The 12,811-nt window shown below is 41.8% G+C and overlaps 1 protein-coding gene across 2 annotated transcripts in view; it reads right to left on the minus strand.

Annotated features, from left to right (window-relative positions):
* Nucleotides 1-12,811, minus strand: part of TSC2 (TSC complex subunit 2) — a 33,450-nt gene that overhangs the window by 8,185 nt on the left and 12,454 nt on the right. Inside the window, exons 21-31 of one of the 2 annotated variants that reach the window (XM_059826314.1) lie at nucleotides 12,375-12,564; nucleotides 11,869-11,962; nucleotides 11,442-11,544; nucleotides 11,127-11,221; nucleotides 8,460-8,588; nucleotides 6,542-6,706; nucleotides 5,729-5,881; nucleotides 5,454-5,566; nucleotides 4,813-5,034; nucleotides 3,785-4,000; nucleotides 2,040-2,108 (exon numbers count right to left, since the gene is read on the minus strand). In XM_059826314.1, coding sequence (XP_059682297.1) covers nucleotides 2,040-2,108; nucleotides 3,785-4,000; nucleotides 4,813-5,034; nucleotides 5,454-5,566; nucleotides 5,729-5,881; nucleotides 6,542-6,706; nucleotides 8,460-8,588; nucleotides 11,127-11,221; nucleotides 11,442-11,544; nucleotides 11,869-11,962; nucleotides 12,375-12,564 — 1,549 coding nt within the window. The remainder of the gene's footprint in view (nucleotides 1-2,039; nucleotides 2,109-3,784; nucleotides 4,001-4,812; nucleotides 5,035-5,453; nucleotides 5,567-5,728; nucleotides 5,882-6,541; nucleotides 6,707-8,459; nucleotides 8,589-11,126; nucleotides 11,222-11,441; nucleotides 11,545-11,868; nucleotides 11,963-12,374; nucleotides 12,565-12,811) is intronic. The other variant, XM_059826315.1, reaches the window with a different exon arrangement.

Raw genomic sequence — 12,811 nt, forward strand, 5'->3', positions numbered from 1 at the left:
TGGTTCTTTGATTTCTTGTCATGTCAGACTTGCTCCTGGTTCCCCTTTTGTATAGAATAACTGATCACCTTACCCTCACAGCAAAGGGCTGCGTCTGCTTTGGTCAAAGTAAGTGCAGTTGTTTCCAATTGTTACTGATGAACAAGCAGGGGACAGAATGAGGAAATGGGACCTTGTACATCAATGCTCGGTTATCAGGACAGACAGGAACTACAGAGATGTAAGAAAGTACAAGACTAGCATTAAAAGTTCATCATTATCCAGGCAATGAAGACATCAGTTCTAGGGAAGTGTGCAAAAAAGTAAGTTTTTCTTATATTGAAATGCAATGCTCCTGTGCCTTGTAGTGGCCTAGAAGGAGATAAGAAATTTTACTAGGAGCCATTTACTTGCAGTTTGGCAGTTTTCCTAGTATGTCTCAGTAGAAGCAAAACAATTCAGCCCTGGACGTATGAAAGGACAAGAGAGCAAGAGTAATACATGCGCTGCAGCAATACTGGGAAACCTGCATGTGGCATCTGATCAGACAAATGGTTAATGAAACCATGCTGACAAGAAAGCTCCTCGGAAGCCCTGCCTACGGTGGAGGAGGTTATCGCAGCATTTAACGTTGTCTCTACTCCAGGCAGTGACCCTGACCACAGGGATGAGTTTAACCAAAGGCTCCTCTTGGCCTTGCTTTTTTGTCCTGAGGAAAAGGCTGGAGAACAGGAGGCTTCCCATTACGCACACAAGGGACTGGAAGACCAATCTGAAAGGCCAAGATTTGTTTTCCAAAGTAAAATAAATTAAAAAAATTAGCACACACAAAAAATAAAGAAAATCAGCAAAATTAAAAAAGAAAAAAAAAAATCACTAAAGCAGCTTTTCCTGGATTGATTTCAGCTCGCAGGACCAAAGTTATTTCAAAGAAGCAATTAAGAGTTAGCATTGCACACACATACCTTCTAAAAAAAAAAACCAAACAAGACAAAAAAAACCCCCAAAACAACGTGCTGATCTGGTTAGCTGTCCAAGCCAGAACACACCTGCATATATCCAGTGTTTCCAAGCTTCCCTAGCCCTTACACTACTGCCAAGATTGCTGGTGTTTTTAAATAATGCAAGCACTCACTAATTATTCTTTAGGTGGGAAGAGAATAAGAGCAGAGAGGAGAAGCACAGAAAAATATTGTACTGCAGCATCTTTGTGTTGCTTTAAGAGGCCTATGTCAACAACAACAAGCAGTTAAGAATACCCTACTGTTCTACACATAATCTTCCAGTGAAGGAAAGAAGGCAGAAAGACATTTCAACCCTCTAACTAAAATCACAAAGCATTGCAGATTATCAAAGCAATGCAGGTGGTATGCTCATAAGGTATGCAATTAGATCTCCACTTCATTTAATTACGAAGTCAATTTTACTGAAATGGAGAAAGATTTTACATCACTATAGAGCCTCCAAAAAGCTAGAATTTAGCAGGTTTTCCCCTGAAATATATTTCTTCTTTTTTTATTTAAAAAAGTTTTAACCAGCATCTGTTGTAACATCAAACTTTATATATATATCAGATATATCTATCAGCTCCTTTTATTTTTTCCGTGTCCAATTCTGACAGATTCCTGTGGGCTGAGTAGCATGGGACTTAATTTCAGGGCAGCTTGTCCTGTAGCATACTATGCTATTCTCCAAAGCGGGAGCTTTCACATTTAGCAGAACACAGAGCCAATTGTAAAATGAAGCTGAAAATAAATAATTCAATTAATCAAGTGACTCAGACATTTTGACAGGTCTTTTAACACTGTGCCTCACGCCTCACAATCCACCCCAGCTAAAACAAAAGTTGCTTTAAGAAATTGTCTGCACTTGCAAATGTTGGATCTGGCTTGGACTTCTTCATGCTAGTCAAGATCCCATTTGTTGAGAGTAATGAGACTGGGTACAGACAGGAGACATGGAAGGGGAAAATGAAGTATGAGGGATACATTTTCTATGAATCAGAGGTGTTCTTCTATGGCAATACTTTTTTTTTTTTCCTTAAAGATATATAAATATACCTGCCCAGGATATGCTCCTGTGCAACTTCCCTTGACAACTGGACTGGTACATGGAAGAGAAAGAGGCCACTGCAAAGGGAAATCAAGTGAGCAGCTACATCAAAAGGAAGGAGAGACTATATGAAAAAAAAAAAAAATTAAAAAGCACAGAGTTTAAAATGTAACCAAGAGCCTATTTTGAAATAAATAAATAAATAAAAACAAAGGAAAGAACAAGCTGGGATAAGCTCACTAGATGCCAGAGGGATACTTTAAGGGTACAAGGTCTCAACATGAATAAGGAGGCATAAACACATTCAAACAATGCAGACTCGAACTGCTCTCTTTGAAGAACGCATCTTTGTGAGTTTTAGAAACAGAAAATTCCTTAGTGATACCCTAGCACACGCAGGAAACCAGTCTGAGCTTTTCCTGAGCTACACATTTTTGTCATAAGATCATTTTTAAACCCACAGAAGAGTCTGAAGAGTAGAAATATGGATAAAGATTCACACAGTTTTAACTTCTAAAGAGGGAGAACATGCATATGACAGTCTGACTGCAAAACTTCTTCAAAACATTCATTTGCCAGCCAGCTCTGGCAAGGCTACTGTAGAAGTTGTGTTAACAAGAATGTGGCCAAAATTATTTTCTCAGACTGCCACAGGAGTGGCATTCAGGTGTGTGCTTCTTTCAACTAATCAGTTAGCACCGATATACCACAAATTCATAGGAGTCAATAAAAGTCTTCATGCCTAAGAGTTTAAATTTTTTTTAAAAGGTGATAATTTGATTTTTACTCTAACTTTGTGTTTACACATTCTGAAATCCTAAAATCATATCCTGCCCTGTTTAAAACAAACCTGAAAACTAGCATTTTTACCAGATTCCTAAAGAATCCACACCATTGATGCCACCTCCCCAGAAAAGCCTTGTCTGCTGTTACCACTGCTCAGTTTTGATAGTGCTAGCAGTGCCGAGAGCCTCAGCGTTAGATGTTGTTGATAAGAGATCTGAGCAGGGATTACATAAAGCTTTAAAAATTTCAGCTGTTGGTCAACACTAACCTCCCAGTATCAACAGCTCTTTCGGAAGTGAACTAGCACCAAAGTAAACATAGTGAAAAGCCCTGGCCACTATGTTAAAACAAAGCCATCAAAAGAAAGTCAAGTGATTCACCTGCACCCATCTGAAGGCTAAACAGTCCTTTTAAGAGGTGAATAAATCCACAGCCAACAGGATTTGCATTCTGCTATCTCATGCTGTAAAAGACAGTGGCAACTAACCGACCCCGGCTGGCAAGGTTGGTAATAGGCCATTCTCCCAGGAACCTAGCGCGCTTAGCGCCCAACACAAACTCCCATACTGAAGACAAATGGAAATGGAAATGCTGCATGGGAAGATCATCCACGTGGGATGCCCAGATCAGCCCCAAACAGGTGGAAGAGGGAAAAGATCCATGACTGCATTCACTTTTATTTGGGAAACAGTATGAAGCACATTAGTCCTCCAAAGAAGCTCTATTACTCCTCTCTTTCTTCTCTTTAAGAAAGAGAGGTACTTTTCCGATGGAACATCAGAAGCAAGGAGGAAGGGAATTTTTCACTGAAAACTGCTAGGGACAAGAACTGATTCCCCTTCTCATTGCTACGTTATTCCTCATGCTACTAACTTTACTGTTCTAGAAGACCTGCAGTAACTTCAACAGACTTTAAACAGGCTAGTGACAGCTATGCTGGACACGCTGCTGGCTTGACATCTCTCACCTGTGTTGGAACGCTGGAGAAGCGATGGTTTGGCTGTCCCAGTGGCCAAGCTGGAGGAGGGGACAGAGAGAGATTTATATAGAGCCGTTTCTCGGTGTTCTTTAAAACGCTCTGCAGCCATAAGCGCATTAGAGAGCTCTTGCAGGGGCATATTGTTAATATCTGAAGAAAATGGACTGAGCGGGTTCTCCAGACTCATCAGCCAGCTTGTGTTACCTGGCAAGAGAAAATTTGGGAAGAGTATTAAGTACTCCCAACTCCAGAAAGTTTACAACTCACACTGAAAAAAGCACAAATTGTTTTGGATTTTGCAAGTAAAAATCAAAATGGACCAAGTTCTCAGTTCTCCTGACATTTGGCAGAACCACTTGATTAATTTCCTATTTTCAGTAAGTAGCTCCCAGTGCTCTGCACTTCCCCCCAGGCTCTTCAAAAACCATCCTTGGTAACTCATTACTGCAGCAGATTCCCAAAAGACATCCAAAACACTCAGGTATTTTAATTAATGACACCAGGTCAGTTATTTTCTCATGAAGCAACTTTCAGCTGAAATAGACAATTCCCTGTTAATGTTGTGTAACATACCAGTATTCAAGAATTTTGACCCTGAACATGTCATTACTCCTTCCCTAACAGCAGACATAGCTATGCAGCTGCTCTAGCCATAAGCTTCATTCATCTCGAATCTAGCATGGGAAGCTAAAACACAGCACAGACAGATTTTCAAAAAAGACCACAGATCAGTGTAAAAATGGGAAATGCAAAGCAGGGTTGATATTATCTGGCTCTATTTCTGTAACAGTACTTCATATACAAATTTAAGTCCTTGCTTCAATCTTTTCACAGGTCTTCTGTAGATTTAAAAAACTAAAGAGTGACTTCAAAGAATCAAGTACCAGATGGGTTAGTTTCAAGAGGCAGTAAGCAATAAAGAGATCCATTTGCAACTGAATATGGATTGTTTCTTCATCCAGGCTCTGGTTTCTTAGTAAATCAAAAGAGCTCACTCCACACTCAGGTGAAGATACCTGTGGGTCTGCGCACTAGAATTTCTGCCCATCCCTGTGTCAGCAGCGGGACATACGCAGCTAAGTTTGCTTTTTCTTTCTGCAGAGATGTCTGTGGAGCAGGATTAGTCTTCTCTGATCGAGGTGCAGGAGCAGGAGGACCTTGTGTCCCTTGGGAAGCTGAGCCACTGGGAAAATGGGAGGCTGAGCTGTCTAAGGCACCGACACGTAAGGCATGACCACCTAGCAAGACAGACACAAAACAGAAGGGAGAGCCATGCTTAGTTAGCACTAAAAATATCTCAGCAGTAATAAGTCTTTTAAGCTCCTCTAGCAGCTGTGCACATGATAATGGGAACCTAAGAGAACTTTACCTTCCACGTGTTTCTTATAAACCATGAGGGTAGATTAACATAGGTGATTCTCACTGCAAGTGCTCACCACTTAACCTATCACCAAAGCTTTCCTGTGAGGAGAGGCAAGCAGGAGGAGCACCACCACTCCCAAGGCCAAGAGCTGCTGCTACCTGCCCACTATTAAATACCAGACAGGTCTAGATTCTCAAATTAAGTTAGACACAGGTCTCTTCAATAGGCACTTGGACACTTAAGTCTGCAACACGGACCCAGAAACGGCAGTAAGACTCCAGGATAGGAATTTACCAGACATGGATCGGACTCTGTTGCGAGAGCTTCTGCAAACCTGCTGCCCAGCTTGAGATTCCAGTTTTGCTGGAGCTTCTTTAGTTTGTCTCACTTGCAAAACAGGATCTGAGCTGTGGAAAAAGAAGATACTGATGTCGAGAGAGGCATCAGTCATGGTGGACAAATAAGACATTCCTCTTCTGGTTAAGTGGAAACCCTAAAAAGATGCACTGTAACAGTGGTTTAAGTGACTCTTTTAGGTGGAAATTTCTAGAAATGGGAGGAAAAATTACCTTGATTCTGTGCTGCTTTGGAGCTCTCCAGAGTCTAGGCCAAGCAGGGACCTTGTCCCTGTTCCAACGCTTGTAGTGATGGTCACCAGCTTGTTACCAACCAGCCACGTCTTTGTCCTTCCTCCGGCCAACAGAAACTCACCCACAGGAGACCTACAAACACATTCGTGATGAACACAGCTCTCAGGCTGCAGAGCACAGAGCCTACACAGGTGGCTTACTTCATGTAACTACGTAGCAGGTGCTGCCTGCTTTCCTTCTTTATACAGCATTTTTAACATACCCCCTGGTCGTCAACATACACATTATCCATCAGGGTAAGGGATGAGCTGAATTTAATACCAATTGATAGTGGTACTACTGGACACACATTACAGAGCAGCCCAGTTCAATCCTGGGCACACATCACAGAGCAGAAGGGAATGAGCCTTGTCTGAGCTACGTGTCTCCTTCTGGGAAGAGCTCGCAAGAAAAGTAAATGCCCTCCATTTGAAGCTAGCTGGCACGACATTCAGTTCTGTAGTGAAGACTGTGATTATCCAAGCAAGGACACAGAGCAAAGCACTGCTCACAGACAGCATGCCTTCAAGGCATCTCCTGGGCAGTTCAAGGCTGAGGCAAAGGCTGGTTGGGCTCAATGGACTGCTCTCATCTAACCTCATATTTAACCAAACCAGACTTTATCTGCAAGGAATGGCTTCAGAGCCTGGGCCTGCCAGAATCTCAAATGTGTCATGGTAATTTTCCACTAATAAAGTGAAATAGGAACCTCAAAGAAAAACATCTCTCCCATGGTCACCGACTGACCCCTACCTCTTAGGCACTGCAGTGAAGTTTGAAAAGACGTATCGAGCCATCATATCCAGACAAGTCTCAGTGAGTTCCAGGTGGAGATTTTTTAAGTTGTCATCAGCCTGAGCCATTGAATTTTCATCTGCAGAGCCCAGGCTTGAACTGGTGATGGATGTTTGTATCCGACTAGAAGAAAATGTTTCCAACTGACAGATCACATTGCAAAACGCTTGTCCCTGTCACCCAAAAGACAGTGTGATGCAGAACAACCTGCGATACATGCATGTGCCAGATCAGAGAGGTGGCCAGACATTAAACCCAGGACATAATAAAAATATTTTTGGATCAGCCTCATGTGCTTTGTAGACTGTCATTGCAGAAAGTGTATTTTATCTTGAGAGACTGAGAAACATTTAAATGTCCGTCAACTGACTAGGCCAGGCCAGTGCTGTCTGATGTTGATGGCCCATGGGCAAGTGCACGAAGCAAATAGCGAGTGGCAGCACCATGCTTTGAGTTCGCTAATCTATAGTGAGGGCAAGCGTCCCGTGACCTGCACAGTTTCCCAGGCAACATGTTGCCCATGAGCCATAAATCGGGGCACTCTAGACTTAACTTGATAATCCTGCGGTTCGCTTTTTTCTCTGTTGCATCCCTTTCATAGATTGATTTTTTTTCTCCAAATTCAATAGCTACATAAAGCCTAATTTAACTTGAAATAGAAAAAAATTGCACTCTGAACAGGAAATTGGCACAAGAATAGAGATCAACTCTGCCTTCAAATCAGCCAAGTTAGCAATGCAATTTTAAACAATTGCAGTAACAGGCTGGATTGCAGTATAAAGACAACTCCTTATGCCACCGTAATACAAATTAAGCTGAGGTACAGCCAAATTTTTTATGATGTGGCAACTTCTTTGGCATTATTAAGGGTAATTATCTGAACTTTTAGTTGCTACCATTTACATATAAATACAAGAGAAGAAAATCACCTAATAGATTAATGGGGATATCAGAGAATGAAGTGCCAGAATTGTATTCACAATTCAGTCACCTCAGTGTCTTTCCCCCAAATACCATACAGTTATAGTCAAAAATAAAAACCACAAAAAATAAAGTTCCACTGACACCAAATCCTTACAGATTAAGGCACAAATTCTCAGGTTCAGATTATAAACCAACCTGTTATAGACAGCAGTTTAACACTCAAGGGAAGTGATCCAGAAATACTTTTTAAAAACTAGCATAAATTGATTCATCTTTCATGTGAGCAAATCAATGTCTGCAATCAAAACTTATTTTCTTTAGTTGTGAAAGCAATAGCTTCATATGGGCTGAGCATACATTTCACTGCTCTACGGAAAGACAAATTAAGGTTTTCATGGCATCATACTTTAGACCAGAATACTTCCGTCAGCTCCCTTTGCCTCAAAGAACAAATCCTAAACTGAGGCCGGAACTATTCCTCATCGTTTGGAAGGAGGGCCTGTACATAACTTAGCAGAGTATCAAAAGTCTCTCCTGGAGCAAGTCACTGCTTAGGAGGCTGAAATTTTAATGAGTTTTAACCAGGACTCTCACTTGCACAGAATGCAACTTTTTTCCTTTTTTTTTGGTATTGGTTGGTTGGTTTTCCCCCCTTCACCATCTTTACTTCGAAAACAGAAATTTCTGTTGCTAAAGCATCAGAGAATAGGGCAAAGTAACCATCCACAACACGGGGTGTGACGTGAAAACCCAACAGCCGGTGTTGGGAAGCCATGAGATATCCACGATACATTCCCAAAACCTTTGACTGTGGCTAAGGGCAGTTTTTTATTGCGTAACAGAGTCATGCAAGCATCCCACATGCAAATCCACCCTGCTTCCACCCACCCTTGCCGTAAAATTTCCAAGTGCTGAGTTGCTCTTGGATTCTCCCCATTCAAAGTGCCTCTACCTGCGGACCACATGTTCAGACACACTGATGCTGCGGGATCGGAAGGCATCAACTGCAGAGGATTCTTTCAGCTCTTTCACTGGAGGAGAGTTATTCAAGCCTTGCTTTGCATTTTTGGCTAGTCTTAAACTACTAGGTGGAGAAGCACCAAGCCCCAAAAGAGGTCACAGGAAGGGAGGAAATCATTGTAGGGATGTAGGTTGAAAGGTCACAGGTCACAGGGTCAATATTGGGGGATCCCGGAGGGTGATGTAAAATAAAACAAATGCCAAAAAAGGAAAACAAAAATTAAAACGTACAAACAAGCAGAGCTGAAAGCATTAAAAAGACAAACCACATTTTGAAAACAAGATTTTAAACGTGCTACAAAACAAATGAAATTAGTACAAGTTAAAACAAAAAACTGATTGAAATGATAGTTGGAATACTGCACTGTTAAACAAAGGCAAGAGCACCTGAATGCTAATTTGGCACAAATTTCTCAAGTCTGAGAAGTTTTGTACAGTTCAGCTACCTCTCATGTTGCCCCAACTCACCACTTCAGCACAGCTGAATACCTGACTACTTCCACAGAGACCAGATCCTAAAATGCTTTACCAATACCATGTAGCAGCACATTTTTCTAAGAGGCAAGGGAATATGTCAGCCATCTCTACCTCTCTTAGGCCTGGCCCAAATCTGCGCTTTCCACCCTGAATCACAAAAACACCCAGGGCCAGGCAGAGGGGCCCCTTAGCTCAGCCCGAGACACCGGGGGAGACTCAGCCCAACTGAACGAGACTGATCCTTCCCGCACCACACAGATGGAAGGGCAAGACGACAAATGTCCTCTTGGCTGTTGCTGACTGCATGATGCTTTTCTGTCAAACCAGCTATCTTCCTTCAGGTGGCTCGAGGTAAGCCACTCGACTTTTAACTGGAACAGAAAGGAAGATAAGCCTTTACACTGCCAGGTGCCAACCACATGTGGGAGATGACAGCAATTAACAGCTAAGAGGCCCTTTAATTAGTTGCAGCTGAGATGCATGCCTGGCTCAGTACTAATTTGGACCTAACAGTTGGTCCAGCAGTTCACATCCCCATATATAAAATGCAGATACTAATTTAACCTTTGTGGCTTTTTCTAAACATGATTTAATTGCTATCCTCCTTTCAGTGAATTATTACATCTCAGATAGCCCCCTGGAGGGATCAGAATTTATTTGTCCTTCTTCTCCCAACAATCTCTGACAGATCACTTTTGGCCACAACTGGAGATGTGACTGCAGAGAGCACAGAGATACTCTGAGATAATCACCTACACCAACACCACGCCATTCAGCAACCCTGGGAACCGTTGGGATCTTGATCTCTTGGAACACCCAGCACCTCAGCTAGGGCACAGAACTGCTTATTCTTTGGGCTTAAGGAGTGAAAACCAAGCACACAAGCTTCTCAAGCAAGGGAACAGGTATCTGCTCGAAGCTATTTCCTCTCTCACTTGGCCAGAATCCAAGCTCAGACAGACTCAGAGGCAGTGGCATCCTGCCATTCTGGTATTTCAGGTTGCTGCCTGAGTACAGCCCACAGTCCTTAGCAAAGATTTCTGCGGAAAGGGATCCAGCAGCGTTAGCGAAAGCCTTTAGATACAGTAGTATTCCAACCTGGTAGAATTTAACAGGTTTTTGGAAAAAAGATTAGTTGAAATTCTAATTTGAGAGACGAGTGTCAGAAGGCTTCTCTTCCAAGCTTCTGAATGAAAGAGGAGGAGATGGGAGAGATGAAACACAAAACAGGGTTCACAGCTATAGCATTAGGGCAGGGATGGTGTTTCTTCATTGCAAGATACTCATTGAGCCTTGCAGTTAAAGTAGAGGCACTTTCCCCAGGGTTCAAATGCCACTGTATGCTTACTGCACATTAACACTGAAGCAAGTTAAGTGAACCAATTTAGGTAAGCCCTGCAGGTAAAAGGACGTTAGAGAAACCCTGAATGCCTTCTTAGAAATATTTTCCCATCCAGGCACATGTTACTTCAAAAGACTGCTGGCCAGATACGTTCTGACTTCTAAAGATACTAGGCTTTGCTTAAAACTGACATAATGGCTTCAAGATTGAAAAAAAGGATCAGGATATCCAGATACACAGAAGGCAGCTGTCTGCCACCCAGTACACTGACTTGACAGATAACACTATGGAAAAACACAGCATTGGCGCTCTCAATTTACACAGGTTGCTAATCACAATTTCTCTGGCAATCATTTCAATAGTCGTTACAGATCAATTATCAAAAGGAGTATCAATATGAACATGGTATTCTATGACTTCTGGTATTACCCTTCTCTATTACTTCTGGTAGCATTGTACTGACACACCTCAATCTGAAAGAACTGTTGATTTTCAAAAATTAACAACGAAAATCCCCACACCTTACTCCAAAGGCTTACAGAACAGCCAGTGATGCCCTCCTATGTACTATCAGACTCTCAGCTTGGTTTGATTCCAGCTTCTTACCAACTGAAGTTTGTCTTTTGCCAATCCCCTGACCTAAAGAGGTTTACTTTGCTTGCTTAAATGCACTGTCAGATTTTGGATAACTAGACCCAGCCTCCTTCAGAAAAACACAGGGAAGGGTGTGAGCACTAGAACAGGGAACACAAGACCCTGCTGGAGTCAAATATAATTTACCTTTTTGGCCTCTCATTCAGGCTTGTACTGCGAGCCCTGAAACTGTCCTTCTCAGGCGTGTCATCAAAGGAAAGGAGGACATTTGAGCGCAAACCCTGCCAATTGAGACAAACAGATAACAGTTTGAATGGCTAGGACGTGCAGCTGAAAGACTGCATTCATGGGCCAACGCACAAGAACTCACAGTCAGTTTTGAAAAACATTGACAAGAAAAGTAGAATTTTTTTAGCTTCAAGCAGAACCTTTAAACTTCTCGAAGCAGTTTTTAAGTCATCATTTTTGTTACGTACTGTTTGATTCGGGAGTGTCCATTACCTTAGTAATATAGGGGACAAAGTCCTTTCGGAAGGGAAGGCGACACCGAATGAACCACATAGCTATCACGTGATGGGCCAGGCAAACGATGTACTGGTTAAACCTAAAACAGCAGAAAGGTCTCCACAGAGTTTAACGCTACATTATGGTGCCATTCCAGAACTGAACAGAAGGACTTTTCAATCTGAGAAACAGAATTGTTCCTTTACCTACTGTAAGGATAAATAAAAAAAAAAACCTCAAAAGTTCTGTTCAAGAAAAACAGATATTTTGGCCAAGGTGAATATGTCTCTTCTTCAGAAAAAGCCTGGAGATATCAGAATGAGCAATATCCTTCAACTAACCTTGACCCAAGTACTACAAAAAAAGCATGTCTCATTCTCCTAATTTTACAGATGAGGAAGAAGCACATTTGCTATGAACTTACTTGGAAGGGTTTGTGTATGGTAGGGAGATGGCGAACACACTGGCATACTGCTCTGCTGCAAAGTTCCTGTAGAGGTGAGGCAGCCTTGCTAGAGCTAGAACAGTTCAAGAAGAAAACCAACACAGGTGAGGTCTGAACACAAGTTACTCAATATCACAATTCAGTTTAATTTGAATTGTTTCGTTTCTTCTAAATCATCAGCTTAACAGGGAAGTTAATATCACAGTGTAATTTCATGCTATTTAAGTTATAAGCAGCAAGGCGGAGAAAGCAGCTTCGTATTTCCCATCACTGGGCTATACAAAGCATGTCTCTTTCTTCAGTGTGTAACAAATAAGAGACGATCAAACATTTAAATCTTGAGGATGGTGCAAGGGCATCACCAAAAACCAAGAAAACCTTACAATGCGTTCCATATGACTAACACAATCAAAATACCCACAACCAGTGCAAATAATACATTTACAACTACAGAAGATCAAAAGTAGAAGAACATTACAACTTACTTGAAAGGAATTCTAAGAGAGGGATTGCCATATTGGCTGTAGCAGAAATGTGGGTTAATTTGACTATTAAGACAGGAAGTGCCTTTATGATGATATCGGGCATCTCGACACTACAGACAGAGAGTGCCACAACGCACTGGTTTGCACAGCGATAAATAAGACCATGTTCCAGGCAATACACTATTTCACGCTAGAAGAGTAAAAAAGAAAAAGAAGTCATAATACAGGGAAAGAGAAAACCTCTGCTGTACCATCTCCTGACTTCAGTCAGCATTTCAGAATGGCTTGCAAGGTTTCACTACTGCAAGGCCTGTATGACGCATGTGAATTCTTATCCAAAATGCACTACCACAGAACCCGAAATAATGTTGTATGTATTCTAGGCCAAAATCTTAAGATGGGACTTTAATCAAGTAGACATTTTAGAAATTATTATT

This window comes from Gavia stellata, chromosome 18 (assembly GCF_030936135.1).
Source record: "Gavia stellata isolate bGavSte3 chromosome 18, bGavSte3.hap2, whole genome shotgun sequence".
NCBI lineage: Eukaryota > Metazoa > Chordata > Aves > Gaviiformes > Gaviidae > Gavia > Gavia stellata.